The sequence below is a fragment of the Labeo rohita genome, chromosome 5 (genome assembly GCF_022985175.1).
Source record: "Labeo rohita strain BAU-BD-2019 chromosome 5, IGBB_LRoh.1.0, whole genome shotgun sequence".
NCBI classification, from domain to species: domain Eukaryota; kingdom Metazoa; phylum Chordata; class Actinopteri; order Cypriniformes; family Cyprinidae; genus Labeo; species Labeo rohita.
In genome coordinates this window covers 3,011,000-3,038,025 of record NC_066873.1, presented here as the reverse complement: position 1 = coordinate 3,038,025, position 27,026 = coordinate 3,011,000, and the positions used below count along the sequence as shown (strand labels likewise).

General features: G+C 35.9%; 2 protein-coding genes across 8 annotated transcripts in view; one reads left to right on the top strand and one right to left on the bottom strand.

Annotated features, from left to right (window-relative positions):
* The window catches only part of smtnb (smoothelin b), an 81,309-nt gene extending 66,316 nt beyond the window's left edge, over nt 1-14,993 (top strand). For 4 of the 7 annotated variants that reach the window (XM_051109397.1, XM_051109395.1, XM_051109398.1 and 1 more), the window contains 7 exons: nt 252-422; nt 2,911-2,973; nt 3,067-3,130; nt 3,204-3,377; nt 3,465-3,585; nt 5,747-5,898; nt 13,688-14,993. In XM_051109397.1, the coding sequence (XP_050965354.1) occupies nt 252-422; nt 2,911-2,973; nt 3,067-3,130; nt 3,204-3,377; nt 3,465-3,585; nt 5,747-5,898; nt 13,688-13,850 (908 nt within the window). In that variant the 3' untranslated portion in view covers nt 13,851-14,993. Of the gene's footprint in view, nt 1-251; nt 423-2,910; nt 2,974-3,066; nt 3,131-3,203; nt 3,378-3,464; nt 3,586-5,746; nt 5,899-8,180; nt 8,356-9,349; nt 9,519-13,687 lie in introns of those variants that run through there. The other 3 variants (XM_051109396.1, XM_051109400.1, XR_007827733.1) reach the window with 2 other exon arrangements.
* Nucleotides 14,994-15,862: 869 nt separating this feature from the next.
* On the bottom strand, nt 15,863-23,776 carry selenom (selenoprotein M). The gene is made up of 5 exons (XM_051109401.1): nt 23,595-23,776; nt 22,510-22,545; nt 22,334-22,368; nt 21,350-21,428; nt 15,863-16,576 (listed from the first exon to the last, which is right to left on the bottom strand). The coding sequence occupies exons 1-5, from the start codon at nt 23,691-23,693 to the stop codon at nt 16,364-16,366; spliced, it is 462 nt and encodes a 153-aa protein (XP_050965358.1). The 5' UTR covers nt 23,694-23,776; the 3' UTR covers nt 15,863-16,363.
* Between the last annotated feature and the right edge of the window lie 3,250 nt (nt 23,777-27,026).

The following is a 27,026-nucleotide window of genomic DNA, read 5'->3' as shown; positions in this document are numbered from 1 at the left end:
TAAATATTTCACACCCCCACTTGTTAATCCAAGATGTTAGTGCTTTGAACGTGAAACTGAAGAGTCTGAAGTGTGTGATTTCTGTGTCACTAGAGTTGCAAAAATAATGTTTTAAAACTTTTTTTTTTTGGACACAAACCCTATTCAGATCACTTAGAAAAGTACCCATGTATAGTGCATCCTATAATTCATCTTCACCCTAATTTCTCTTCCCTTCATCCTGACGCTGTTTATTTCGCCCGTTTCCTCAGACCAGAGAGAGAGGGAGCGAGATCTGCGTCTGCAGGAGCTCAGGCAGCAGCGGGAGGGGAGATCTCAGAAAACCCGTGCGGGTGCAGACAGCAGTGAAGTCGTGATGAAGAAGGTCGAGCGCTCCGCTGATGGCTCCGTCAGTCACATCACCAATCGTGTTTCCCATTCAGGTAGCACAGCAGCAATGTAGTGAACTCTGCTTGCTTCGTTTTATTTTTCCCCTGCGGTCCACTTAAAATTTAAGGTTTATGTTCGAGATTTTGCACCAAAAACGGTCATAGTTTAGTTTTACAAGACGCTAGGAATTAATTAAGGTCTATTAAATATCAGCAGACAGGTCAGCAGACTCCTTTTTACAAGAGCCCTCCAACAAAACGCTCACTAGTAAAACTCTCCTATAAAATAATAAAGTATTTGTGTTCCTTTAAAATTGCATTCAGGTCAGTTTTGATCTATAAAGTAGGTTCATGCATTTGAAATAAATCTGTAGTTTTTAGTACAGGAATGAATCTTTGGAAATGGGTTAAGACCATTAAAATATGCATCTTTTTTTCATATTTTTGAAAGTACTTTTTATGAGACACTTTACACACAGTGTTATGCTGACTTTATCTGTTACATATGTCTCAAAAGTACTTTTGTAAAACATATTAATCACTTTCCTATATAAGCCATTCTAAAGAATTGGTCCAAACTGCTGTCCCAAAACCAAAAAACACATTTAAAAAGCATTTAAGTATTCAAACCTTAGATGTTTCCTAAGATCCTTTATCTATTGAAACCCACAATAATATTTAAAATATTAGTAAGCTTACATATATATATATATATATATATTATTATATTATTATATACTATTATATATTATACGCACATTTTTTTTTTGTGAGTTATTCCATAACATTTAGTTTTTATATGTGTACAACTGTTCAGAACTGTGCTAGCTAACCATGTGCTATCTTTGAGCTAGTTTTAAAAGTATTATCATCATGGTTTCGGTAGTGACAAAACAGAACACATAATGCTCATATTTGGGAGAAATAAACAAAATTTTAGCACAGTTTTTGCTTGTGTTTTAGTAGTGTTTTAGTGTGCAAGTTAAAATTCTGTAATGTGATGGAGTCACTACCAAAGCATTACTGTCACTACCGAAACATGGGAGGTTTTGTCAAAAATAAAGTATGCTGAATTATCAACTAAGATGTTATGATAGTATTTGGTTCAGTGTATATTCAAATTCATAAATCCTTAAGTTTGAAATCAGTATGATCAACCTTTTGCCTTTCACAAAGAAAAAATAGATTCAAAATACAAATGTCATAAATCACACTTGAAATATTGTTAAAATTGTAATTATTAATTTACCTCTGAAAACGTTTTAATAAAATAATATGTATAAATATATTTACAAAGAAGATGCAAGCAAAATCTTAAATATAACCTTATCTTTTTTTTTTTTTTTTTTTTTTTTTTTTTTTGGAACAACTGTTTATTGAATTTTCTTCTAATAAAAGTAATAAAAGCAGCTGTGCAAATTTAGAACCCATCTCAACCCTGGTAGACTTTAAACTAAACAAAACAAAAAATAAAATACAATGTAGACCTTTAATGATGATAATAATAATAATTATTATAATAATAATAAATAGATAAATAAATAATAATAATACATTTTTAAAAAGATGACACAACAAAAAAAGCTGAATGGCATAAATTTACAGTTTTCACATTAGATCCATGTATATGAGAAGTTGAGAGTTCCACTGATATAAGGTCTAACAAATACACTGTCCAGGTTCGTCTAATATAATCTTATCTTAAAGGTAAATATAACTCTTCTTATTAAATTATATATTACTGTGTTTTGGTAGTGACAATATGAGAATTAACTGCACAATTACTAGAAATGTGTATCTTGGATATTATACAATTTGCATACATACAGAATTTGTGGGAAAATGACAACAACAAAAAAGACGTTTCCATCTCTTCCTTTGGACCAATTCTGTAGAGTGACCCATATATGTCATGCACATTTTGGACTGAATTGTGTTGGTAAGCATGACTCTGCACAAACAAATACTGTAAACAGACAACGGATGTAATAGGTCAACTATATTTGGACTGTTTTTGAGTAGCCAAGAGTTAGAAGTTCAAAAGAATTTATTAAATCCATTCATTTTAATAGAGTTGATACTGGTATTTCTCATATTATATGTTCTTATACATTTCATATGATATGATCACAATGATATACTCAAATTTCTCATATTAAAAAATGATTTCATGCATCACATTTTTTTTTTTTTTTTTTCTGTAGTTCATGTAAAATTTAAAATTTAAAATAATCTCTTGATTTAATGAAAAAGGTAACATGGTAATAACACAGTACAATATATATTAATTTGTTAATATGTTAATGATTAGATACAATATGGTTTTAGTTACAGTATTAAGTTATGACTCTTTTATAAGCTCACGCTCCAGTGAGCAAAAAGTGATGCACTCAGATGCATGACATTTTTGAGTGCATTAGAAAGTTATAGACTTCTCTGATTGGTTGGGGTCCAATTTTGCTAATGCTGCTTGATTCTTCAATAAGAGCCTTTTGTTCTGTACGCAAATTGATCGTGACGCTGTAATTGCTTGTGTGTGCAGATGATACTGGCAGGACGTCCCGCAGCACTATCATGGAATCCAGCTATGTTCAAAAGACAGACAGTGAGTTTACTGAACTCTATTTGCACTCAGTATTTAGTCTTAATTTCTGTCAGCACCCATATCAAACCCTCTTTCCTCTTATTATCTCATCAGAGGGAACAGTGCAAACAAAATCCTACAGTTACTCCAGCACCACGTCCACTAGGAAAGTTGGCAGGTGAGTGCTTTAGATAACACAGTGATGTCTGGGCGATTTATTCTGTATTCTGATTTCTCTCTGTGCTTTTCAGTGTTTTTGACCGGGAGGACAACACGTCTCGTAGCTCCAGCAGATCATCTGCTCTCGATCGCAGACAGGCCGAGAGATCGGAGCTGATGAGGGCTCAGTCGTTACCCAAGACATCTGCAGCACAGGCACGAAAAGCCATGATCGAGAAGCTGGAGAACACTGGAGGCTCTGGAGGGTGAGCCTGTGCTTTTTACACACTTTCAGGCTCATTTCGCTCACAGAAGTGTCATCTGCTCAACAGTGTTTCTCTTTCTGCCTGTAGCAACTCAGCCATTACTCAAGTAAACAAGGTGCAGCGCTCAACAAGCTTTGGTGTCCCCAATGCAAACTCCATCAAACAGATGCTGCTGGACTGGTGCAGATCCAAGACCCGTTCCTATGAGGTAACAGGACAAAATCAGTTCAGGTCCATTTGCTCACCCTCAAGTTGTTCCAAGGCATTTTGGACTTTCTTTTTTCCATCAAGCACAGTTATTTAGGATATGCTTACAATTAAAAGTGAATTAGATACAGGGCTACCAAGCTCAAAATAACAAAGCACCACAAAACTACGTGCAATAGTGTGCTGTAGAAAGAAGTAGCTTTAATGTGAGGAACCAGCAGAATTTAAAGTCATTATTCGCTCATTTCTATTTTCTCATTTACACATTTCTTTAAGATATGTTGTATTTGTATATATACACTACTGAACAGAAATAATACTTTTTTCAGCAACGATGCATTAAGTTGATCAAAAGTGATGGTAAATACATAATAGTACAAAATATCTGTTTTAAATAAATGCTGTTCTTTTGCACATCAAAGAATCGTGAAATTAAATGTAGCATGGTTTTTTACAAAAATATTGGGCAGCATAAGTGTTTTCAACATTGATAATAATAATACATATTCCTTGAGCAGCAAATCAGCATATTAGAATGATTTCTGAAGGATCATGTGACACTGAAGACTGGAGTAATGATGCTGAAAATTCAGCTTTGCATCACAGGAATAAATTTCATTTTACAATATATTCACATAGAAAACAGCTATTTTGAATTGTAATAATATTTCACAATATTGCTGTCGTTGAGTAAGATGGCAGTGATGCACAAAGGAAATTTATAATATTTAAGGTTATATAAAACTAGACATTGTAATACATAAGCATGCAAAAGAAATTTCCGTACGCATGTGAATAGTTTATTGAGGGGACAAAAAAAAGTCTGTATTTTGTTTTTTTTTTTTTTTTTTTTAATTATTTGTTATTTTAGGGGCTCTGTATCTTGTCACTTCGAGAAAATCTATAAACAATATCAAATATTTAATTAAATTAAACAAAAAATATTTTAAAACATATACAGTACTGTGCAAAAGTCTTAGGCCACTAGTATTTTCATCAGCTAAAAAATGGTTTAAAGTCAGTTAAAGTCAGTCTGTTGCTGTAGTGTGTCAGTAGGAAATATCAGATTACATTTCCAAACATTCATTTTGCCATTAATCGTAATAATCCAGTGAGATTTTTGTTTGCACAAGGAGTCTGACAACAGCGAGTGCTCTGCACAGAGATCTGATCTCATCATCATCCAGTCTGTCTGGAATGACATGAAGAAACAGAACAAACTCAGACAGACTAAATCCAGAAGAACTGTGACAAAGTCTCCAGGACGCGTCAAGAAACCTACCTGCAAAGCTGCAGCACTGTTAAAAGTTTTAGGCACTTGTGTAAAAATGCTGTAAAAATGCTGTCATAAATAGATTTTCTTTATCAATTACCTTCTAAATGAAATCAACATTTGGTGCGACCATTCTTTGCGCTTACAGCAGCTTTTGCCCTAGGTGCACTTGTGCAAAATTATTCAGGTAGCTTTGCAGGTAGGTCTCTTGAAGCATCTTGGAGATGTTGCCACAGTTCTTCTGGATTTACTCTGTTTCAGTTTGTTCTGTGTCTTCATGTCATTCCAGAGACAGACTGGATGATGATGAGATCAGATCAGTGTGGAGCACTGGCTGTTGTATCTCACTAGATTATTACAATTAATGGCAAACAGAATGTTTGGAAATGTAAACCGATATTTTTTACTGACACACTACAGCAAAAGATAGAAATAACTTACTTTAAACCATTTTTTAGCTGGTGAAAATACTAGTGGCCTAAAACTTTTGCACAGTACTGTATATTACAAATATTCAATAAAAACAAAAAAAATACAGATGACTCTACTATATACCAAATATAAAGCTGAAAATAATGCTCTAAGACAGTGGTACAAAATATGTTTCAAATATATGTTGTTCTTTTGCACTTTCTGTTCATCAAAGAATCATGAAATTAAATGTGCCATGGTTTTCACAAAAAGTATTGGGCAGCACAACTGTTTCAACATTGCTGTTTTTACTGTTTTTTTTTTTTTTTATCAAATAATTGCAGCCTTGGTGAGCAGATGAGACTTTTAAACATTTAAAAATCTTACTGACTCCGAACTTTTGAATGCCGTGTACATTCTCACTGCCAGTCGTTGATCTCCGTCTTCATATTGTTTCTCTCTCCTCCATGTCATGAAGAATGTGGACATCCAGAACTTCTCCTCCAGCTGGAGTGACGGCATGGCGTTCTGTGCTCTGGTGCATAACTTCTTTCCAGAGGCCTTCGATTACTCCAGCCTCAGTCCCGCAAACCGCAGGCAGAACTTTGAGGTGGCCTTCAGCACAGCAGAGTGAGTCCAGACGCTTATATCCGTACAAGAAGTAAAAACCAATCAAATGACAGGCTGGATTACAGTTCTAATTTAAGTTCTATGCACTATGGGGTGAATTCACTAAACGGTTGCTTCTGACGAGCTCAGATTTCCCGTGTTTGTACAGCACTGTTCATTAATGCATTCTTACATTAATATGTTGCATTCAGTGTCACAATTTATGTAAAAATATCATTATTACCTGAGAAAACACGCATTTCCGTTTATGCAAATAAGGCATTTTATAATCACTGGCCTCATACAGTAAATGTGTTGCTGTTACAGCAGAGCTGGCAGCAAACAATTGTTTGTGTACAAGTGTTTGTGCACATTGTTTTAGTTCCGTTATTACCGGGCCAGTATCCTAATGTGTCACACACACCTTCTGCATCTTGTGGCTGGGTGTCAGAGCGATGCTGTACAGTCCCAGTAAATGATGCCAGATTAAGGTGGTCTGCTTACCTAATTTGCATGATTTGATTTCTGAGCCAGATTTTAAAGCCACGCAGAGAGCACATGCAAATAAATGATGATATCAGCAGGTGCAATTGATTCTTAGTGAATTCCCCCATGTTTCTCCAAATAACACTTAACGTCATTTGTCCTAGGAACCTGCCTTCATATAGCTACCATTCAAGAGTTTGTGCTTAGTAGGATTTTTTTGAAAGTTTTATGTGCTTACCAAGTCTGAATTTATCAGATCAAAAAATAGTAAAAACAGTAATGTTTTACTATTCATTACAACTGCTTTCTATTTGAATATATATTCAAATGTAATTTATTTCTGTGATGCAATGTTGAATTTTCGGCATCATTACTCCAGTCTTCAGTGTCACATGATCATTCGGAAACATTTCTTGATTATGAGCAGTGTTTAAATTCTTTGAATTAGGAAGTTCAAAAGAACAGCGTTTATTTAACTAGAAATCTTTTATAACATCAGAAATGTCTTTACTGTCACTTTTGGTTTATTTAATGCATCCTTGCTGAATAATTACAAAATAAAACTTACCAGGGTTCCTACAGGGTTTGGAATAGTATGGAATGTGATTCAAGTATTTTCCAAGTATGGGAAAAAAGAAAGTGATTAAAATGATTATTGTACAAGAAGCAAGGGTTCATGGCAGCTGTTTAGTGATTCTTTAGTGATGGTTAAATACAGCTGAATGAATTCAAGATGCACTTTTCATTATGCAAAATTCAGGTTGCATTTTAGGTTGCAAAAGTAAAAAAAATATACAGACTTTATATGCGCACAAGAAACCATTGAACTTGACAATGCACACTGATCTGCCTATATTGTGTCATCAGTCTATTTAGCTGTGTGGTTTCTTGGCCACCACAGACTATGCATTAAAGAGACTTAAGGCCTTGAAATATGGCGCACTGCCCTAACGAAAGCCAAATTTTAAACACTTTTTTTTTTTACAGTACCGGCCTTTTTATACACTCTTGAACTTGGTAAATTTTATGCCATCAGCCCATCTCGTGTGATGGTTTCTCCGCCGCCACAGAGGATGTGTTAAAGTGGACATTAGGCGTTAATATTGGACGTACTACCATAAAAAAGGCAAATTTTGAGCAAGCAGATCTCTGTTAATTCATGTGCATCCATGCTCTCGTTTTATTCGTAGTAAGATGGCAGTGATGCACGAAGGAAATAGGTTATATAAAACTAGAAATTGTAATACGCAAGCATCCAAAAGAAAATTCCCATGTGCATAGTTTCTTGAGGGTACAAAAAAAATTCTTGTGTGCATCTAAAAAAAAAAGGGTCTGTATTTTGTTTTTATTTTTATTTTTTAATTATTTAAAAAATAAATAATTGTCACTTAAAAAGTATAAAATATTATATTACAAATATTCAATAAAAAAAAAAAAAATACAGATGACTCTACTATATACCAAATATAAAGCTGAAAATAATGCTCTATGAACTATTTATGTTAAGTATGGTCTGAGAGGTTTGGAAAATGTGTATTATTAAAATCTGTCTTACTGACCCCAAACTTTTGAATGGTAATATAACTAAATAACGTCAATTATTGCTCATAATCCATCTGTCTTGAATACTTTTGTCTGTTGATTTTGCTTTGTTTTTGAGCCTGTTTAAATTCAGCTGAATCTATTAACAAGTTCGTCCGATCTGCATCTCCAATCCTCTCAGATTAATTGTAATTTCTTTAAATCAGGTCCACTAAATGACTAAACCTTAATTACTAGCTATTTACATTTCTCCTCTGCTCCTTTCCTTTTCCCAGTAGTATAACATTCATGCATTCAAGCTCCCTTCTAAACGAGAAACATCCAGCCGAACGCTCACGACTTTCCGCAGAATAGTGTCTGCTAACAGAAGAGCATTACTCAAAGTCAGTATGGTTCAGTTACCTGAGAATAGGCCGTAACCAGCTTCCCCTTTGGTTAGTGTGTGTCCAGGTAATTCCAGTAGACACTTTCTCATTTCATCCTCCTCCACCTGACTGTGAGCACTGGTGTTTATCACTGCCTCAGCTCTTGTCATCATTAAAGGCACCATCTGTAAGCTTCAGCTTGTTTGGCTGTAAACAGTAGCATCTATCTAAATGTATTACTGCACTTCAGGTTTTCTACCATTATTGACTGGAAAAAAAAAATGTTCCCTGCCCATTGTGGGAAATTGTAGTTGGAAATGGATGCAAAAAGCACCTTTAAAGGTAGAAATAATCGCTAAAGCACTTTTAGCACTTTTAGATTTCATTGGGATCCAGACATTTAGACCTCACCAACTATTTAAGACAGATGCTTTTTTTTTTTTTTTTTTTTTTTTTTTTTTTTTTTTTAAACGAAAATGTTTTAAAAATCTAAAAGGCGTTGTTCAAAGTTTTAAATGTGTTTTTTAAAAAGTTTAAAAAATTTGAAATCAGCTGTTCAATATTTAGAGTTGTGTATGCTGTAAAAGATTAAAAGCAAACACTACAGGTCCGAAAACACTTGAAGTCTCTTGGTGAATATCTGGGGTGGTAGTGTTTTTTACAAGCATTAACAGATGTGTGCCTTTAAAGAAGTCAGTCTCCACCGCTCCAGCATGATCCGTCACTGAGCTTTTACAGGCTGTTTTACGGTCAGACAACCAGCGTGCTCTTTTGCATTGCTGTTGTTGTCTCCATACTGTATGTTGTTGTTGTTCACAGTCACATTTGCATAATGAGATCACAGAATGGACACATTGTTGCTCTTTTTGATGTTGTTTGTCTTTGCACATATATTTGTTGTAGCTGTAAGGCATGAAAACACATTTACATATGCTGTCATCACAGAATTTAATGTGGGCTTTTTGATTTTGTCTTGTGTGTCCCATTTCTCTCTTCTCACTGGCCTTGTGTGTCCCACTCGATCTGTTGTTCCTGTCCTCTTTCCTTTCCCCTGTCCCCCCCCGTCGGCGTGAGAGTAGGAAGCTGGCAGACTGTCCGCAGCTTTTGGATGTGGAGGATATGGTGCGGATGCGGGAGCCGGACTGGAAGTGCGTGTACACGTACCTCCAGGAGTTCTACAGGGGATTGGTGCAGAAGGGCTTGGTCAAAACCAAAAACTCCTCCTAGAGTCAAATCTCAGAGCAAACGGTGAGAGCCAGATCAGACCTTTGAGGAGAAATGCAGCTCAGTCAATCTTAAGACTGGCAAGAATTAAACATGATGATGGATGAAACAAACTAACCTTTAAGAACCTGCTAAATTCCAGATGAAAAAAAAAATCTAAGTGCTGCAAACTAGATTCACATCAGTAGTTCCTGTCAGTTAATCTGAGTTTTTCATTTTAAAATAAATTTTGTTTTAATTGGTTGGAGAAGTTTATTAAATTAAATTTGACTTAAAATGAACTCACATTTTAAATTTTCAAAATGGACACATTACAACAATAATACTACATACAGTGACCCCCAAAAAGTATTTACACACTTTTTAAGTATTTACACAGTCGCACAGGTATATTTGTAGCAATAGCCAACGATACATTGTATGGGTCAAAATGATTGATTTTTCTTTTATGCCTAAAATTAGGATATTAAGTAAAGATCATGTTCCATTAAGATATTTGTAAATTTCCTACCGTAAACATATTAAAACTTAATTTTTGACTAGTAATATATGTTGCTAAGAACTTCATTTGGACAACTTTAAAGGCGATTTTCTCAGTTTTTTTTTTTTTTCCCCCCATATTTTCAAATAGTTGAATCTCGACGAAATATTGTCCTGTTTTAACAAATCATACATCAATTGAAAGCTTATTGATTTGATATGATATATTCTGTGATTATATTTTGCAATATGAAATATGAAAACTAGAAAATATCTATTTGGAAAGAATAATTCTAGAATGATTGGGGTGATTTTGTTGATAAGTGTGTGTCTGCATTAAAAAAATGCATGTTTTTTTTTTTGTTTTTTTTTTAAATGCGAACCATAATTTTAGGATTGCACAATTTTAGGAAAAATGTAAAGAGTTTTGGGTTTATTCTTTAGAAAAACTCACTTAAACCTCTTTCAGTGACTGTAAAGTGAACAGAGTAGAAAATAAATACATTTCTGCTGGAGTTTTCCTAGGCCACATTCCCATTGCTTTAAAGGGTTAGTTCAGCCAAAAATGAAAATTAGCTCATTATTTACTCACCCTCCAGCCATCCTAGGTGTATATGACTTCCTTTTTTCAGACGAATCCAATTAGTGTTATATTAAAAATGATCTTGGTACTTCCAAGCATTTTAATGGCATGGGCGGGTGTTTCTTTTTAACAGGTCAAAACAAATCCAATAAAGTGCATCCATCTATAATAAAAAGTGCCTCACACGGATACAGGGGGGTCTTCTGTGGTGAATCGATGCATTTTTGTAAGAAAAATATCCATATTTAAAACACAAGAATCACTTTAATCTAGCTTGCGCTAACTGGTCGTAGACGGAAGCCTTTCCGGATGGATGATTGTTGGCATTGTGCCGCTCAGAAGTGACAAACACGGATGCACAGGGGAGAGACCAAAACAAAACAACAGTCTCGAATTAGAAGTACAAAACTAGGATTTGTAAAGAAAAATGTTGGAGAATTCCAATATAAGTCAAAGGTAGACTGGTTTTCCTTTGCTAAAGTAAGTACACTTTGCTTCTTTTGCTCCTGTAAACCAATTATGGTTTTTGGGAGACTCATCAGCGCATGCGGTATGCATATGCCCAACAACATCAGTTTGTGGAAGCTAGATTAAAGTGATTGTTATGTTTTAAATGGGGATATTTTTCTTACAAAAATGCATCGATTCACTTTATTTGCCCCCCTGAGCCGTGTGGAGCACTATTTATTATGGATGGATGCACGTTGACTTGTTTTGGACTGATGAAAAGAGACACCTGTCCACTGCCATTATAAAGCCTGGAAGTGGCAGGATAATTGGCAAATTGGATTCGTCTGAAATAAGTCATATACACCTAGAATGCCTTTAGGGTGAGTAACTCGTGGGCTAATCTTCATTTTTGGGTCAGCTAACCCTTTAATTTTTGGCCCATTCAGTATGACTATAAAATAAAGATTTTGTGATTTATTATTAAATAAAAATATTAAACAAAATAAAAACATTGCAATAATACTATTGTACAGTAAAATGTTTTTTATAGTACAATAGCAATATTAATATTTGCCTCTTCATTCCAACCTTAAAAAAAAAAAATATTGCGTATGCCTATAGACTGAACGCCGTTTTCACAAATTAACATTTTTCTAGTTTACGTGGAGACTATAACAGCATCATTTTTAAAAACATGCATTTTGAAGCTTGTTTGCCTTTTCAAGGCTCTAAAACACTGTAGTTGTGTAAATAAATGTCTAAAATGCATACGTTTTTGGTTACAAATGGTGTTGTATAAACACCCACTCAGCCATATTGCAATATTGATTTTATTTCAATATATGGTGTAACCCTAAGTCATTGAATTGTACTGAAATAATATACACTCACAAGACAGGAAGACTTAATAAAAGCTGCTTTATTTCACATCGAGCAGATTGCATCATGGGGAAGATATACTGAGATACTTGAATGCCAAATAGTAATGACTTCATACAGCCACTAAATCAGCAGTGTTTGCAATAATTCATCTGGGAAATCATTGAATGTATTTTCTGATATTTATTTCTGAAGTGTTGCTTAGTGCCACATAATGTAACGCAGTTATAGCACACGTAGTGATTCAGCTTAAAAGGTAAGGCCCCTGGGTCTGACACGCGCCCCGTGACAGGTATTGGTCTCTATCAGCGCGCTGTTTGTCAGTTTCCGCAGATTAGCATAACAAAATATTGTGCGTCTGCCAGCTCACCCGCTTTGTCAGAGAGTAAGCGTATGAAGCGACAGACTGAAGCAGCGAAGACGCTGATGCCCAAACATGGTCCTGCTCGTAGACATGTGAAATGAGACCATCAAAACCTGGCTCGCTCAAACACACTGCTTTAGCTACCAGTTTAAAGAGCTCATCGGACACTGAACAGAGGCAAACACTGTTCTTCAGCTTGTTCTTGGCACATGCTAAATGTTTGCTATCACGGCTTCTAGAGATCTGTCTTTTGCCTTTACAAGAACTTTGACTTGAATGAGCAGGGGAAAAAAAAAGATTTCAGTACTAAACTAAACAGTTACTGCAGACAATCATTTCTACTTTTGTTAAAACAATCCAAAAAAAAAAAAAAAAACGTTTACAGTAATGTCAAGGACCCTCATATCAGTGTTGTTATTATTATGAACTAAAACTAAAACCATAAAAACCACACATTTTCATACATTGGATTAAAATTTTTTTTTTTTTTTTTTTTTTTTTTTTTAAACATTTTATTTCAGTTAATGTTTATTTCAACTAGTTGAACTCCTAAAGTTAAAGTACTAAAACCAAACTACAAAACTAATTTTAATTAAAAAAAATTTTAGACAATAAAATGAAAACTTTACCTAAAATTTAAATGAAAACATGTAAAATCAAATTCAAAATATTAAAAACTATAATATTATTTTAGTGATATTAAAATAACACTGCATTACTTGATGATCCACTTGCATAAATATAAAATGTGCTTAATATATAACATAGCTCTATATTTTGGTATAAAATAGCTCTGTTTTTGTGTCATACTCACTGAGAAATAAGCATGATTTTTTTTTTTTTTTTTTATCCACAAAACTATACGCATATTTAGTTTATTTATTTATTTTTTAATAAATTATGTTTTGTAATTTGTAAAAAATAAAAAATTCCTAATATATCTAATAGGTGTAAAATTCATACAGACCAATTAAATCGATGAGTATGACATTATAAGGACAGTTTATTTTATTATTTTTTTTTTTTTTCAAAATGATGCATATTTGTTTTTTTGAGTATTAAAATATATTTTGTCATTGTGAAAAATCCTGGTGCAAATCATCCTGAAAAACTGGATAGAACTGTACAAAGTTCAGAACCAGTCTTTATCATGCTAGTTTGATGTTAACTCGTGTAGTATTTGGTGATTTGGTATTTTGACTGGTCTCTTTTTTTGTTGGTATATTACTGTAAACTTTTTGACAAACAAATCAAAATGCTGTCCTGTGGTTCACCACAGCAGGCTGTTAATAAGGAGTTTAACTGCTTCCCATGCAATAAGAGGACATAGTGAGTGAGTGATTGCCCTGTATGAAATAGCAGTGCTGCACCCTGTTGGTCAGGCAGATCAACTGCACAGAGTCATTTAGTTTTATCATTTTTGTCTTTTTCCATTAGGGCCTATGCTAACTGCATGCCCCTGCTGGAGGTGGAGGACATGATGATCATGGGTAAGAAACCCGATTCCAAGTGCGTGTTCACGTACGTTCAGTCACTGGTGAACCATCTGCGCAGGCACGAGATGATGATGGCGCGGGCGCAACAGTCCTCCGACTTCTGATGCTCCACGCGCTCCGACAACTCGGTTTTCATTCTGATCCTGTTACATTTCAACAGTTAAAATTGTGTTTACCTTCCAGATAGATCCAAAGAACTCCTCCTCTAACAGCTGTAAAAAAAACTCTCTAGGGATTTTTATGAATGAAAAAGATTTTTTACACTAGTTCAAACTAACAGTAGTTTGCTCCAAAAAAAAAAGCGAAAATTCCAAGTTATATTTAGTACAACTCCCAGGATGCCTATTACTTGATTTCACGTGCTGAAAACGAAGCATTATTTGATGTTTATTGCCCATGTGTATGGTTTTAAAAGCTTTTAAACCTGTTTCACGGTACTGTTGCTGTTAATGGAGCTCAGACCTGCATGCTTTCACAAGTTTACGTGACGTTTTAGTTCTGTTTTTAAAAAAAATGAAGGTTATATTTTCATCTGTATGCAATATTGTGTTTATTTAAAAACGTTGCGAGAATATTAATCTCACTGCTTGTTTAGTGCGAGACGCAGCTCATGAACTGTTTTTAATGTTTTTCACCTAACTAATAGTTATTTCTAATTGAAAGTTTGGTTTTCCACTGAACACGGACGTACAGATGCACTAATGATCTGTCGTTATTTATAGATGAGTTTATTTTGGATTTGCTGATTATTCCTGAGCTTCATTTGGAAACAATGTCCCAAAACATAAGCTTAAAGGGTCTGTTTTGTACATCTTTACAACATGGCTTTCAGCCAGTAACAAAGTGTAATTTAAACAGTGTATATATATATATGTATGAGTATCCCTAGCGAGTCATGAGTCAATTTGAGAAGAAGAATAATGTTTTAGCAGTAAATTCATCTGAAGAGGTCAATGATGTTTATATATTTGGTTCTAAAGATGTAGTTGTAGTTTTAATTGTTTTAATGACTGCACATAATTTAATTTTGAAGACGAAACACAGCTACTGCAGCAGCCACACCAGAGAGTGACTTTGCTTGGTACTTGAAGGTTGCATGGGTAGAGCTAATTAGCATTAATTCACACTGAAAGGTGAACATTAATATTGTTTGTACACACTCATTCAAAAACTGTCGTTCACTCAGTATTTCCCTACACCATGGTTTTGTATAGTAATCATTAAAACCATACAGGATACCAAAAAATGTTTTTGTCATTTATTGCATTTTCCGATGGGAGTGAGTATGAGAACACTTTTTGTCTTACTAAAATATCTAAAATTCTTAAATCAAGTTGCATTCACTAGACAAGCGAAAAGACATAAGATAATTAGTTTCTAAAGTAACTTGCTTTAGGCTTAATATCTTACATCTTGATTTATAAATGTAGATATTTTGACTTGAAACTAGACAAAAAAAAAAACCTTTTTTTGCAGTGAAATCAAAAATATAAGCATGTGTGCAACATGACTTTACAATGAGCTCAATTACTCAAGAAGATAATCTAACTTTTTAAAAAAATCATTTTTAAACACTTTAAAAACCATTCAGATTGTTGCATTTCAAAGGTTAAGGTTTTTAAAAAATATTTTGTACACTAATTTTTATGAACAGTGGCTCGAGTAAATAATTTAAGTAATCTAAAAAAAGGTTATATTTCATATAACTGCTAAGATGCATGCTACATGTATAAAATCTATTGATCTGCCTTATCCATACTGTAGATAAATGGATAGATAATTTAAATTTTTATAAACTAGTTTTAATTATGATTGGATGAGCCACATTTGAAGCATATATATATGCATGTGACACTACATCAATTTAACTTTATATTCTTACATGAAGTTGTTACAATGTAAATGGCTTTAAAAAGGTTATTGTGATTATTAGTAATGTCATTATTGAGCACTGTTGTTTTATCAAATGAATTGCGTTTTCTGCTGATTTATAAAAGCAATGGGTCACTTGTGCTCTTGCACTGCCATGATTTCACTGTGCACTTCACAACTTCCAAACTTTTCAAAAAGCATTAACATTTCTTTTGAAACATAATCAGAAGACACTCGTTCGCTGTGATATTTCATTCATTTATTTTCTCAGTGGTACCTTTATGCTCCCACAGTCTGTTCAGAGGCCTGATTCTTGCCCATGAGAACCGAGATCATCAGTCCGCAGCCAGTCTCAGGCTTTTACAGCTGTGGACATCATTAACGTCCCCTTTGGGCAGAAATGAGGTTCTGTACAGTACAGTGAGAGCAAACAACCGACACAGTTCACGGCCACAAACATAAACTAACTCGCACACTTGGAAGCTTACACTTGCACTGAACTTCATATTACATATACATATTTTCCAATCAGTGTCTGAACTCAAAAACACCACTCAAAATCAAATCAAGTTGCTGAATGTGTGTGTTGACCGTAGTAGGGACTATTTTTGAAACACTAATGTGGCCACATTAAACTCTGGAGAGAGAGAGAGAGAGCCTGGCTCCGTTCTAGTTCTCACGGTAATTGTAAATCAAGCAGGTCTCGCACCGCTGACGTCCCACGCCATCTCTCTTACGTAAGGGGTTACAAATCTGTGTGCTGGGAATCGGCCTTTGATTGGTCGGTATCAGTCTTAGGGGGCGGGCCGGTGGATTGGCCCTCGAAGGGACTGTCCTTCGCTGGAGCGAAGCGGAACTCCTCTGGCACTTGGTCTTCGGGATTCTCTTTTTTATAAAAGCCCAGCTTTGCCAAGAGTGCGTTAATCTCAGTGCGAGTCATTTCAGATAATGGGATTCTCTGGAAGAGAAATACACCATGTCAAATAAGATAAAAGAAATGCGTAATTCATAAAGACGGTTACATTACATCAGTATTCAACAAATGTTTAGAAAACAGTCACATTTATGAGGAGAAACCTATTAAACTAACACTGTAACTTTTGTTCCATCTAGTGTTTAAAAATATGACTGCATGCATCTTGTGGTTTTGGTTGTGCTTCCGCTCTGCGTGGATGAACATGATTCCAAGCAGCGGTCATACAGGACATCAGAACATATTAAATAAATACCAGTTTTTTGTTTTTCTTCGTTTTGTTTTTATATAACCGGTGATTCACCTGAGGTTTTTTATCTCATTTGCTGTGACAAGACGACGTCACACGCACTGGTGTTTGGTATGCAATTTCCCGCGAAATCCGTCCCGACAGCTTTAACCTATAAATCATTATTATGAATCTTAAAGGTGCAATGTGTAATATTTAGAAGGATCTATTGACAGAAATCCAATGTCATATACATAACTATGTTTTCAGAGGTGTATAGAGACCTTACAAATGAACCGATATGTTTTTATTACCTTAGAATTAACAATTTCTATCGACATACACTGCGGGTCCCCTTACCTAGAAGTCGCCACCGTGTTTCTACAGTAGCCCTAAACGGACAAACTGCTCTACAGGGCGTTTCGTAGCTATGTTGTTTTACGAATAAAACCACTGACACAATGATGAACAAGTACTAATAATATTCGCAATAACATCGGTTTATCGAATAATTAAGTAAATATAATTTCTTAATTTACCTTTGTAATTAAACTACTTTGCTCTCTGCTGTCTTAGACGCCATCTTTACTTGTGTCAGCCACCGTAGCTTCTCTAAAGGGAGGGGTGAGCGGTGGACTGAGCTATTGGTTGCAGTTCGCAACCGCTAGATGCCGCTAAAAGTTACACACTGCACCTTTAAGGTTAGATGCCATAATAAATAGTACTACACTGACCAAAATTATAAATGCAACACTTTTGTTTTTGCCCCCATTTTTCATGAGCTGAACTCAAAGATCTAAGACTTTTTCCATGTACACAAAAGGCCTATTTCTCTCAAATATTGTTCACAAATCTGTCTAAATCTGTGTTAGTGAGCACTTCTCCTTTGCTGAGATAATCCATCCACCTCACAGGTGTGGCATATCAAGATGCTGATTAGACAACATGATTATTGCACAGGTGTGCCTTAGGCTGGACACAATAAAAGACCCGTCTAAAATGTGCAGTTTTATAACACAGCACAATGCCACAGGTGTCACAAGTTTTGAGGGAGCGTGAAATTGGCATGCTGACTGCAGGAATGTCCACCAGAGCTGTTGCCTGTGAATTGAATGTTCATTTCTCTACCATAAGCCGTCTCCAAAGGCGTTTCAGAGAATTTGGCAGTACACACAACCAGCCTCACAACTGCAGACCACGTGCAACCACACCAGCCCCGGACCTCCACATCCAGCATCTTCACCTCCAAGATCGTCTGAGACCAGCCACCCGGACAGCTGCTGCAACAATCAGTTTGCATAACCAAAGAATATCTTCACAAACTGTCAGAAACCATCTCAGGGAAGCTCATCTGCATGCTCGTCGTCCTCATCGGGGTCTCAACCTAACTGCAGTTCGCCGTCATAACTGACTTGAGTGGGCAAATGCTCACATTCGATGGCATCTGGCACTTTGGAGAGGTGTTCTCTTCATGGATGAATCCCGGTTTTCACTGTACAGGGCAGATGGCAGACAGTGTGTATGGCGTCGTGTGGGTGAGCGGTTTGCTGATGTCAACGTTGTGGATCGACTGGTCCATGGTGGCGGTGGGGTTATGGTATGGGCAGGCGTATGTTATGGACAACAAACAGGTGCATTTTATTGATGGCATTTTGAATGCACAGAGATACCGTGACAAGATCCCGAGGCCCACTGTTGTGCCATTCATCCACAACCATCACCTCATGTTGCAGCATGATAATGCACAGACCCATGTTGCAAATATCTGTACACAATTGCTGGAAGCTGAAAACACCCAAGTTCTTGCATGGCCAGCATACTCACCGGACATGTCACCCATTGAGCATGTTTGGGATGCTCTGGATCGGTGTATACAACAGCATGTTCCAGTTCCTGCCAATATCCAGCATCTTTGCACAGCCATTGAAGAGGAGTGGACCAACATTCCACAGGCCACAATCAACAACCTGATCAATTCTATGCAAAGAAGATGTGTTACACTACATGAGGCAAATGGTGGTCACACCAGATACTGCCCCCCAATACAGTAAAACTGCACATTTTGTGGCCAGCCTAAGGCACACCTGTGCAATAATCATGCTGTCTAATCAGCATCTTGATATGCCACACCTGTGAGGTGGATGGATTATCTCAGCAAAGGAAGTGCTCACTAACACAGATTTAGACAGATTTGTGAACAACATTTGAGAGAAATAGGCCTTTTGTGTACATAGAAAAAGTCTTAGATCTTTGAGTTCAGCTCATGAAAAATGGGGGCAAAAACAAAAGTGTTGCATTTATAATTTTGGTCAGTGTAGTTGCTTCATTGAGAGCTTATTGTATTATGGGTATTAAGACTTGTATGGCTTAATGTAAATAATGTCTGTTACTGAAATATTTAGTAGTAAACCCATGAAAGATTTATTTCACATTGTTTTATACATATTTTGGACTATGTGGGGGCGGCATTATTTCAAAGATGTGAAATGTTTGCACTAGGTGAGCTACTGGTGCTACTGGTTTCTATTTTTACCGCAACTGCGAACTATAAAATACTGATATGTTGCCACATTGTGCAGCTTTTGGTTGTAATTTTCAGTTGAAGGGCAACATAAGAAGCGTTGTAAGTCTAAACTGCTTTTCCTAGCAATAAGAAGAGGAGAAAAGAATAGGAAGATGCCTGTGGACAAATAAAACTTCCTAAAGACCCGCGTCTTTGCTTTCCACACTTTAGCCCTGACACCTTTGAGGCTTTTAGTAGACCACAGCTACTTAAAGAACTTACAAACGGCAGAGACAAAAAACACTAGATGCCATTCTGGCAGGATGTAAACATGGTGACGCTTGTCATGACGCCGCAGCACCTGAAGTAGTTTCTCAGCATGGATTTCACTCAGTATCCGGGGCGTTTAGACTCCTTGTGGGGAAAATCGATAGTACAGCATTTGCTTTAAGCCTACGCTTATATCCATCGCCATCTGTAAGCTCTTTCAGTAGCTGTGGTCATCATATCAGTATTTTATTTTCCAACAGGTAGTGCCAGTAGCTCACAGAGTACAACCATTTTAAAATAATGGTGTCATCAAAATAATGGTGTCCCCTCCCCCATAGTCCAAAATATGTATAAAACTGTATTGATTTTTTAAAATAAATCTTTCATTGGTTTTCTACCACATATTTCAGTAAGATACATCATCTGCATTACATTAAGCCATACAAGTCTTAGGCCCTACAAGTCAAGGATAAGCAGAGAGAATGTGGGCAGCCATGCCATCGTTTTCAAAAGTCTCTGTTTTGGTCCTATTACACTGAAATACAACCCTGGAGTTTTCAAACTAAAATGGGGTCTGCAGCGTTGTCAAAAGTCTCCATTTTCGAAGGTCAAAAGCCGGAGCAGTCTAAACGACAGCCGTAACCACAGCAAAAGTTATGCGTTTTAAAACTAGTAACAACGTTCATTTGTTACTAGTTCTAAAGTGATGTTTTCAAATTAGTAACGGAGGCTTGGGCTCAGCTGGTAAACTTTTTTAAAGACACTCCATTGTTGTTTTTTATGTATTTACACACTCGTGCCATCATACTGTTGTACAAACGCAATATCAAACTCGCAGCCGTGCGATATGGCCAAATCACAACCATGCCGTTATACAGCCATATCGCACGGCTACTCCACAGAAGAACCATTTCTGGTTCCCCAAAGAACCTTTCAGTGATCATTTCCTAGAAGAACCTTTTTTTTTTAGTGTGAAGAACATTTTAATTATCTAATGAACTTTTTTTCACTATAACTAAACTTCTGTGGAATTGTTCCATGGACAATAAAGGTTCTTCATGGAACCATCAATGCCAATGAAGAATCTTTATTTTTAGGAATGTAGACAAATCAAACTTTGCTTGCTAATGTTAAAGAAACCAATAGTGATAACTACTGCTCATAATAAGGGCAATATTTACTAAACAGGGCGAATTAGCACAAGGCCACAATCCCATAAAAGTGCCAATGGGTGCAAAACGTTCTGCACCAGATCTACTGACAATATGCAAATTAAAGAACACAAACACGGCAAGATAATAAACAGGAGCAATGCAAATGAGCACTGCCAATGATAATCAGGTGCATGTGATCTACTAACACGGGTGCAGAGTACTTTTTTTTGTCTATGTGTTAAATAATGGTGCAAATACTTGTAAATCACATTGAATTATTTATTTAAATACTCTCCTTCCATGAATGTTGCATCTGAAATAAAAACTCCTACAAATGCATATGCAACCAGGTCAGCCGCAAAAATAACTGTCCATGTCTTTTAAGTTTTTCAATGCCCAAAGAGGGTTAAAAAATGGTTAAAAACGTATCTATGCAGCAGACATATCATGTAAGTGGCAATTCCCAGAAAAGACATCTGACACTTTTGTGAGGGTGCTTGTGGTTTTTGTGCACTGGAGTAGAAATGGTAGTCTGAGATTTCTAATCCTTGTTTTAAAAGATGTTAAAATTATAGTTTTAAATTGCTAAGCATTTTACTTACATCTAGTTCTTCATAGTAGTGGTTGACAAGGACGAGTTCAGGGTCGGCCCCAGGAATGTGCTTCATCACCAGGTTGTGGCTGAACGGATGAACATTAAGGATGTACTCAACACTTAAAACTGCCTCCGGCCTGACAGATACTAGACATAAGTGTCCTGAGAATTACACCCGTCCTTAGATTCGGTCAGCATGTAAATGTATATATTCACATTCCAGCTGAACAAAGAAAGGACTGAAAGGCGAAGGATGTGGATACGCCACCGGATATCACATGACAAAGTCCTGAACAGCTAAAAGTTAATCTGTTTAAAAGCTGTAACTCTGTAAAGGTTTTGTTTTTTGATCGAATTACAGAACGGCCTGCGGTCCCACCTCCTCAGAAAAGCTGCAGTAAAGACACACAGAATACACGTCTGGAGGGAAGTGAAAAGTGAGAAGGGAGTGGAAACAGTGCTGGACAAAAGATTGTAAAACGATCACTACATTTAAGAATGAAAGATGTTGTTTTCGAGGTATATTTTAGGTTAAATGTAAGTTGCATTTACAACATTAAGAAGAGTTGAGATTTTGAATATATGAATTTATACAAAATGAACATGAAATGGAAAACAAAAACTTATGTAAAAAGAATTATTCATGTTTATTATATCATCTTTTACTTTTTGTGATACAGTAAATGTCTTGACGTTTATAGTGTTCTATAGTGAAAATTAGGAATAGAATGAATGGTAAGTTTATTGATTTGAAAAAATCAATTTATAAAATGACAAATACAGGATACTGAAAACTATTTCATGTTTTAATATGCAGATAAATATACTTAAGTGCTTCATCCAATTTCAACTTATTTTTTTATGGTTATATTTAACATCACTTTTAAATGTGGATTAAATTAATTTATTTAAGACAATATATTTTTTTTTTAATCAACATTCTTGTTTTCCATCATTGGCTGACTGGTCGTCTGGTGATCTTAAAGGATACTAAAGAGGAATGTCCTGGGTCACAAAGGCCTTGACCTGTTATGAATTGAGAGGGGAAAAGAAAATATTTAAGTAAAACCCGATAAGCTGATGTGTGAAGTTTTCAGTAACACTTTTCATTATTATTGTTTGTCTGGATATCACAGTGATGATATGAAGTGAATGTTGTAAGCTTACCTCCCTCAGCCTATTCAGCTGTCATCCACCACACGTCTGGTAAAAGTTGAGTTAATAAGATATAACAATTAAAATACACTTAAGAGTTACTATACATTGTATACATTTTGTTATACAGCCGTTTTATTTAGGTTCTCTAATCTGATTGGCCGCCAAGAGTGCTGATATTTAATACAACGGCACTGGGACTTCCCCTTCTCTGTGTTAGTGTTTTTGCTCTCTCTTTACTCTCTCCTTTTGGCGGGTTTTAACTCTCACATACTTCTCCAGACCAGGTTTTGGTCTGCATTACTTTTTGACATGAAAACTTGATGCTTTGCATAAAAAGGAATACAAAGTAACTTTGCAGACCAACAGCACAATAGTTGAGAAAAATGATTTAATAACTCAAACACAATCACTTGTCGCCACCTAAAGGTGCAGGATGCAGTTTGAACTGGTAAATCCCGACCACAAACACACACTTAAAATCTGTCTCAAACACAAAATAAAAAAGCAAAAAGTCTCGATGCTTTTGGAGTTTATATCAGCACTCAAACATTTGAAATCGAAGGTCAGTACAATTGTATAATGTTTAATAATTGTTTTTCTAAGTGTATGTACTATTTTGGGGGATTTTTTTGTTTTCTCAGGCTTTTATTTTGGCATGTAAATTTTATATAGACCTATATTTTGACATTCAATTCAAGAATGAATTCTGCAGCAAAACACTGGTTTTATTTCAGTACAGCAGTATCGTTCACTAAACTCCAGTGTGTTAACCAGACACAAGCACTGCAGTTTATAAACATTAATTAAACCCCTAAACTAAAAACGTATCTGAGCGATTATCAGTTCACCAGTGAAGCACAACACAGATTTACAAATGATACTTCCTGAATGTCTCCCTTACACTAGGGATTAGCCTACGCATTCATCAGAAACACTGTGTGCAAACGTCGGAGATTTGCCAGTTCAAACAAACGACTAGTTACACAAGCAGGTTAAGTGTTTTCAGGTACATTCTCGTGATTACAAGCCGAATATTTTCGAGTCTGAACGCATCATCTGCTGGACACTAAAGGTGAATGAAAGGTTTCACTCACCTCCACTCTGGCCCTCGCAAGACCATTGAGCTTTTTCGTGTCCACTTCATATGATAAGATGACGGAGGGAAACAGGGCAGTGAAGATCAGCGTCCACATGCTGCCGGAGAAGACGATGCCCGAGCCGATCTGTCTGCTCTCCACACCGACTCTGCCACGTCACGAAGCTCATATTTCGCTCTTTCTCTTTTTTTTTTCGTGCTGTTTTTGAAGGGAACATCTATCGCTATCTAGAGGCAGAGAGAGAAATTCCCCATAAAGGTGAAATGGGACTACGGATTTAGTGATGAGATGATACAATTTCAGTGTTTATTTTGAGTTTGTGTGTATTTCATATGCTTGACAATTACCGGTAACACTTCACTACAATACGGGTGCACAAATATGCATTAATTCATGCTTAACTAATGCACAGATAATCATAAGTTAATATTTAACTCATAAAGAACTAAACCGTTTATTAATAATTACTGCATCATCACCCTGTGGGTCATTCCAGCTGGAATCATCAAATTTTGGAAAAGTTCCCCACCTGACCTCCTCAGATTTGTCTGAAAAAAATCCATGTGATGGGTAAATATGCCCAATAGATCATATACAAAATTTCAGATCTCTACTGTGCGTACTTTTTTCACAAAAAATCTGTAAAAAAGTTTGTTTTTTACCCCGTTTTGGCATCACAGTCTGAGTGACCATGTTCAGACTGAAATATCTCCAGAACTAGTTGTGCCAGGTCCATGAAATTTTCTGGGCTGAGAGTCCTAGTCCAGAACTGCATGAATTACAACTCACAGCATTGTTACTGAATTTACACCTGAATGCTGGCCCTCTACTTCTTTTTAAACTATTACTTACAGGTTTTCAGATGTCCATAGAAACCTCAATTTTCAATGTATAAGCATCAAACTTGGTAAATGGTCTGATATGTACCATGTCTTTCACATCCTTTGATATCAGACAATAGAGTCTGATGGATGTTGAGATATTAAGGTCCAAAAATGGAAAAAAACTCATTTACACCAATGTTCAGAGCAATATTTCCCATGAATGACACTAGGTGTGAACATAAAACTTGTTTTTTTTGAAAGAGCATATTGTTATTGATAAAATATAAAAAAATTAGGACGGGGTTTTGCCTCATTTTTCTGTAATAATTTTTTACAGATTTTTTTGTAAAAAAAGTATGCACAGTAGAGATCTGAAATTTTGTATATGATCTATTGGGCATATTACCCATCACATAGATTTTTTTCAGACAAATCTGAGGGGGTCAGGTGGGGACCATTTGATGATTCCAGCTGGAATGACCCCTGTTGAAAAATCAGCATATGCCGGTTAGGTAGGTTTTGATGCTGGTTTCAACTTGTTTATGCTGGTCCTTAGCTGGTCATGTGCTGGTCCAGGACCATCTTAAACTAGCTAAGTTCTAGCAAAGAGCCAGCATAAACCAGCAAATGACCAGCTAAAACCAGCATCAAATCCCACCTAACCAGCATATGCTGTTTTTTTCAACAGGGCAACAAATGAACATTCCATATCAGGGGTGGCCAACCCTGTTCCTGGAGATCGACTTTTCTGCAGAGTTTAGTTCCAACCCTAATCAAACACACCTGTCTGTAATTATCAAATGCTCCTTGAGATCCTAATTAGCTGGTTCAGGTGTGTTTGGTCAGGGCTGGAGCTGAACTCTGCAGGAAAGTCGATCTCCAGGACCAGGGTTGAGCACCCCTGCTCTATATGATTTTACCTAGTGTAAATTCATGTGTTAATTACCACAACTGGTTGAAGCCCTGCATTCCAATTTCCAGTAGTCTGCTTTAATTAATCATTAGCTAATGATTTGCAAAGATATCGTTATGTTTTGACTTTACTTGTTGAGGCACATGACTAACTAACTAATTCTAAATTCATAACCACAATGATGTATTACTTAACAATTAGGTAATAGTTCTGTGCCTCAACAAATAAAGTCATAACATAATGATACATTTGAAAATCATTAGATAATTATTAATTAAAACAGACAACTGGAAGTTGAAATACATAGCTTTGACCACTGTCGTATTTAACCTATCAATTTACATCATTAGTTAATACCTTATTAGGGAACTAATACATTATGACACATTTGACTAATAACAATGTATTTATTACTTAATCTATGAATCATATAGAATGTTCATTAGTTGCTGATGTAGTAATCATTAATAAATGGTTTAGTTCTTCATGAATGATACATTAACTTGTGATTATCTGTGCATTAGTTCAGTATGAATTAATGCATAATTGTGCACCTGTATTGTAAAGTGTTACCGAATTACCCATGATAAATGCATACACTTCACACACACACACACATTTAGAAAATATAGAAAACAATAAATAAATGTATATTATTTACAAATGTTATAAAATATGTAGATGTTTTGTGTTTTGGAGTACATCCGTTGCATGTTTAGATCATATTCAGACTGGTTTGCAAAACACAGCCAGGTTTTAAGGAAATAGCTCACCCAAAAATTAAAATTTGCTGTATATATACTCGCCCTCAGGCGATCCAAGATGTAGATGAGTTTGTTTCTTCATCAGAACAGATTTGGAGAAATGTAGGGTGACATCACTTGCCCACCAATGGATCCTCTGCAGTGAATGGGTGCCGTCAAAATGAGAGTCCAAATAGCTGCTAAAAACATCACAATAATCCACAAGTAATCCACACAACTCCAGTCCATCAATTAACATCTTGTTAAGCCAAAAGCTGCGTGTTTGTAAGAGCTGTTTTGTTTTGGATTGTTTTCTCTTTTTTTAAACAATGTCTGATGTGTGCACATTCTCACCTGATTCAAACGAGACAACTTTTTCACTAAAGAAAGCAAAATTGTGTAGAGAATTCATATTTTAGCCAGAAGAAAACATCTTAAAGGGGTCATTGGATGCCCGTTTTCCATAAGTTGATATGATTTTTTAGGGTCTTAATGAAAAGTCTATAATATACTTTGGTTAAAAATTCTCAATGGTTGTGTAAAACAACACCCTTTTTACCTTCAAAAAAATCAGCTCTGCAAAAATCATCCTATTCTGATGGATTGTTCCTTTAAATGCAAATGAGCTCTGCTCACCCCGCCCCTCTCTATTCTCTGTGAAGTGAGATCGAAACAATGGAGGTGGACTGTTACAGCTGATTTAAGGCGGGTCTGAGGTAAGACGCTCATGTCAATCAACTATGGTGGGAGCGGCCTCTGTGGGTGTGTTGCCACACCGACAGGCATCTGAGAATGACTTGATTTGAAAAAGGGGATATTATTTTTACAGATTAATTAAAAACCACTGCATGGATTTTTATCATTATAGGGTAGATGTGTACATACACTGACAACACACATTAAATCTTCAAACAACATGTAAAAGTGAACTTTGCATCCGATGACCCCT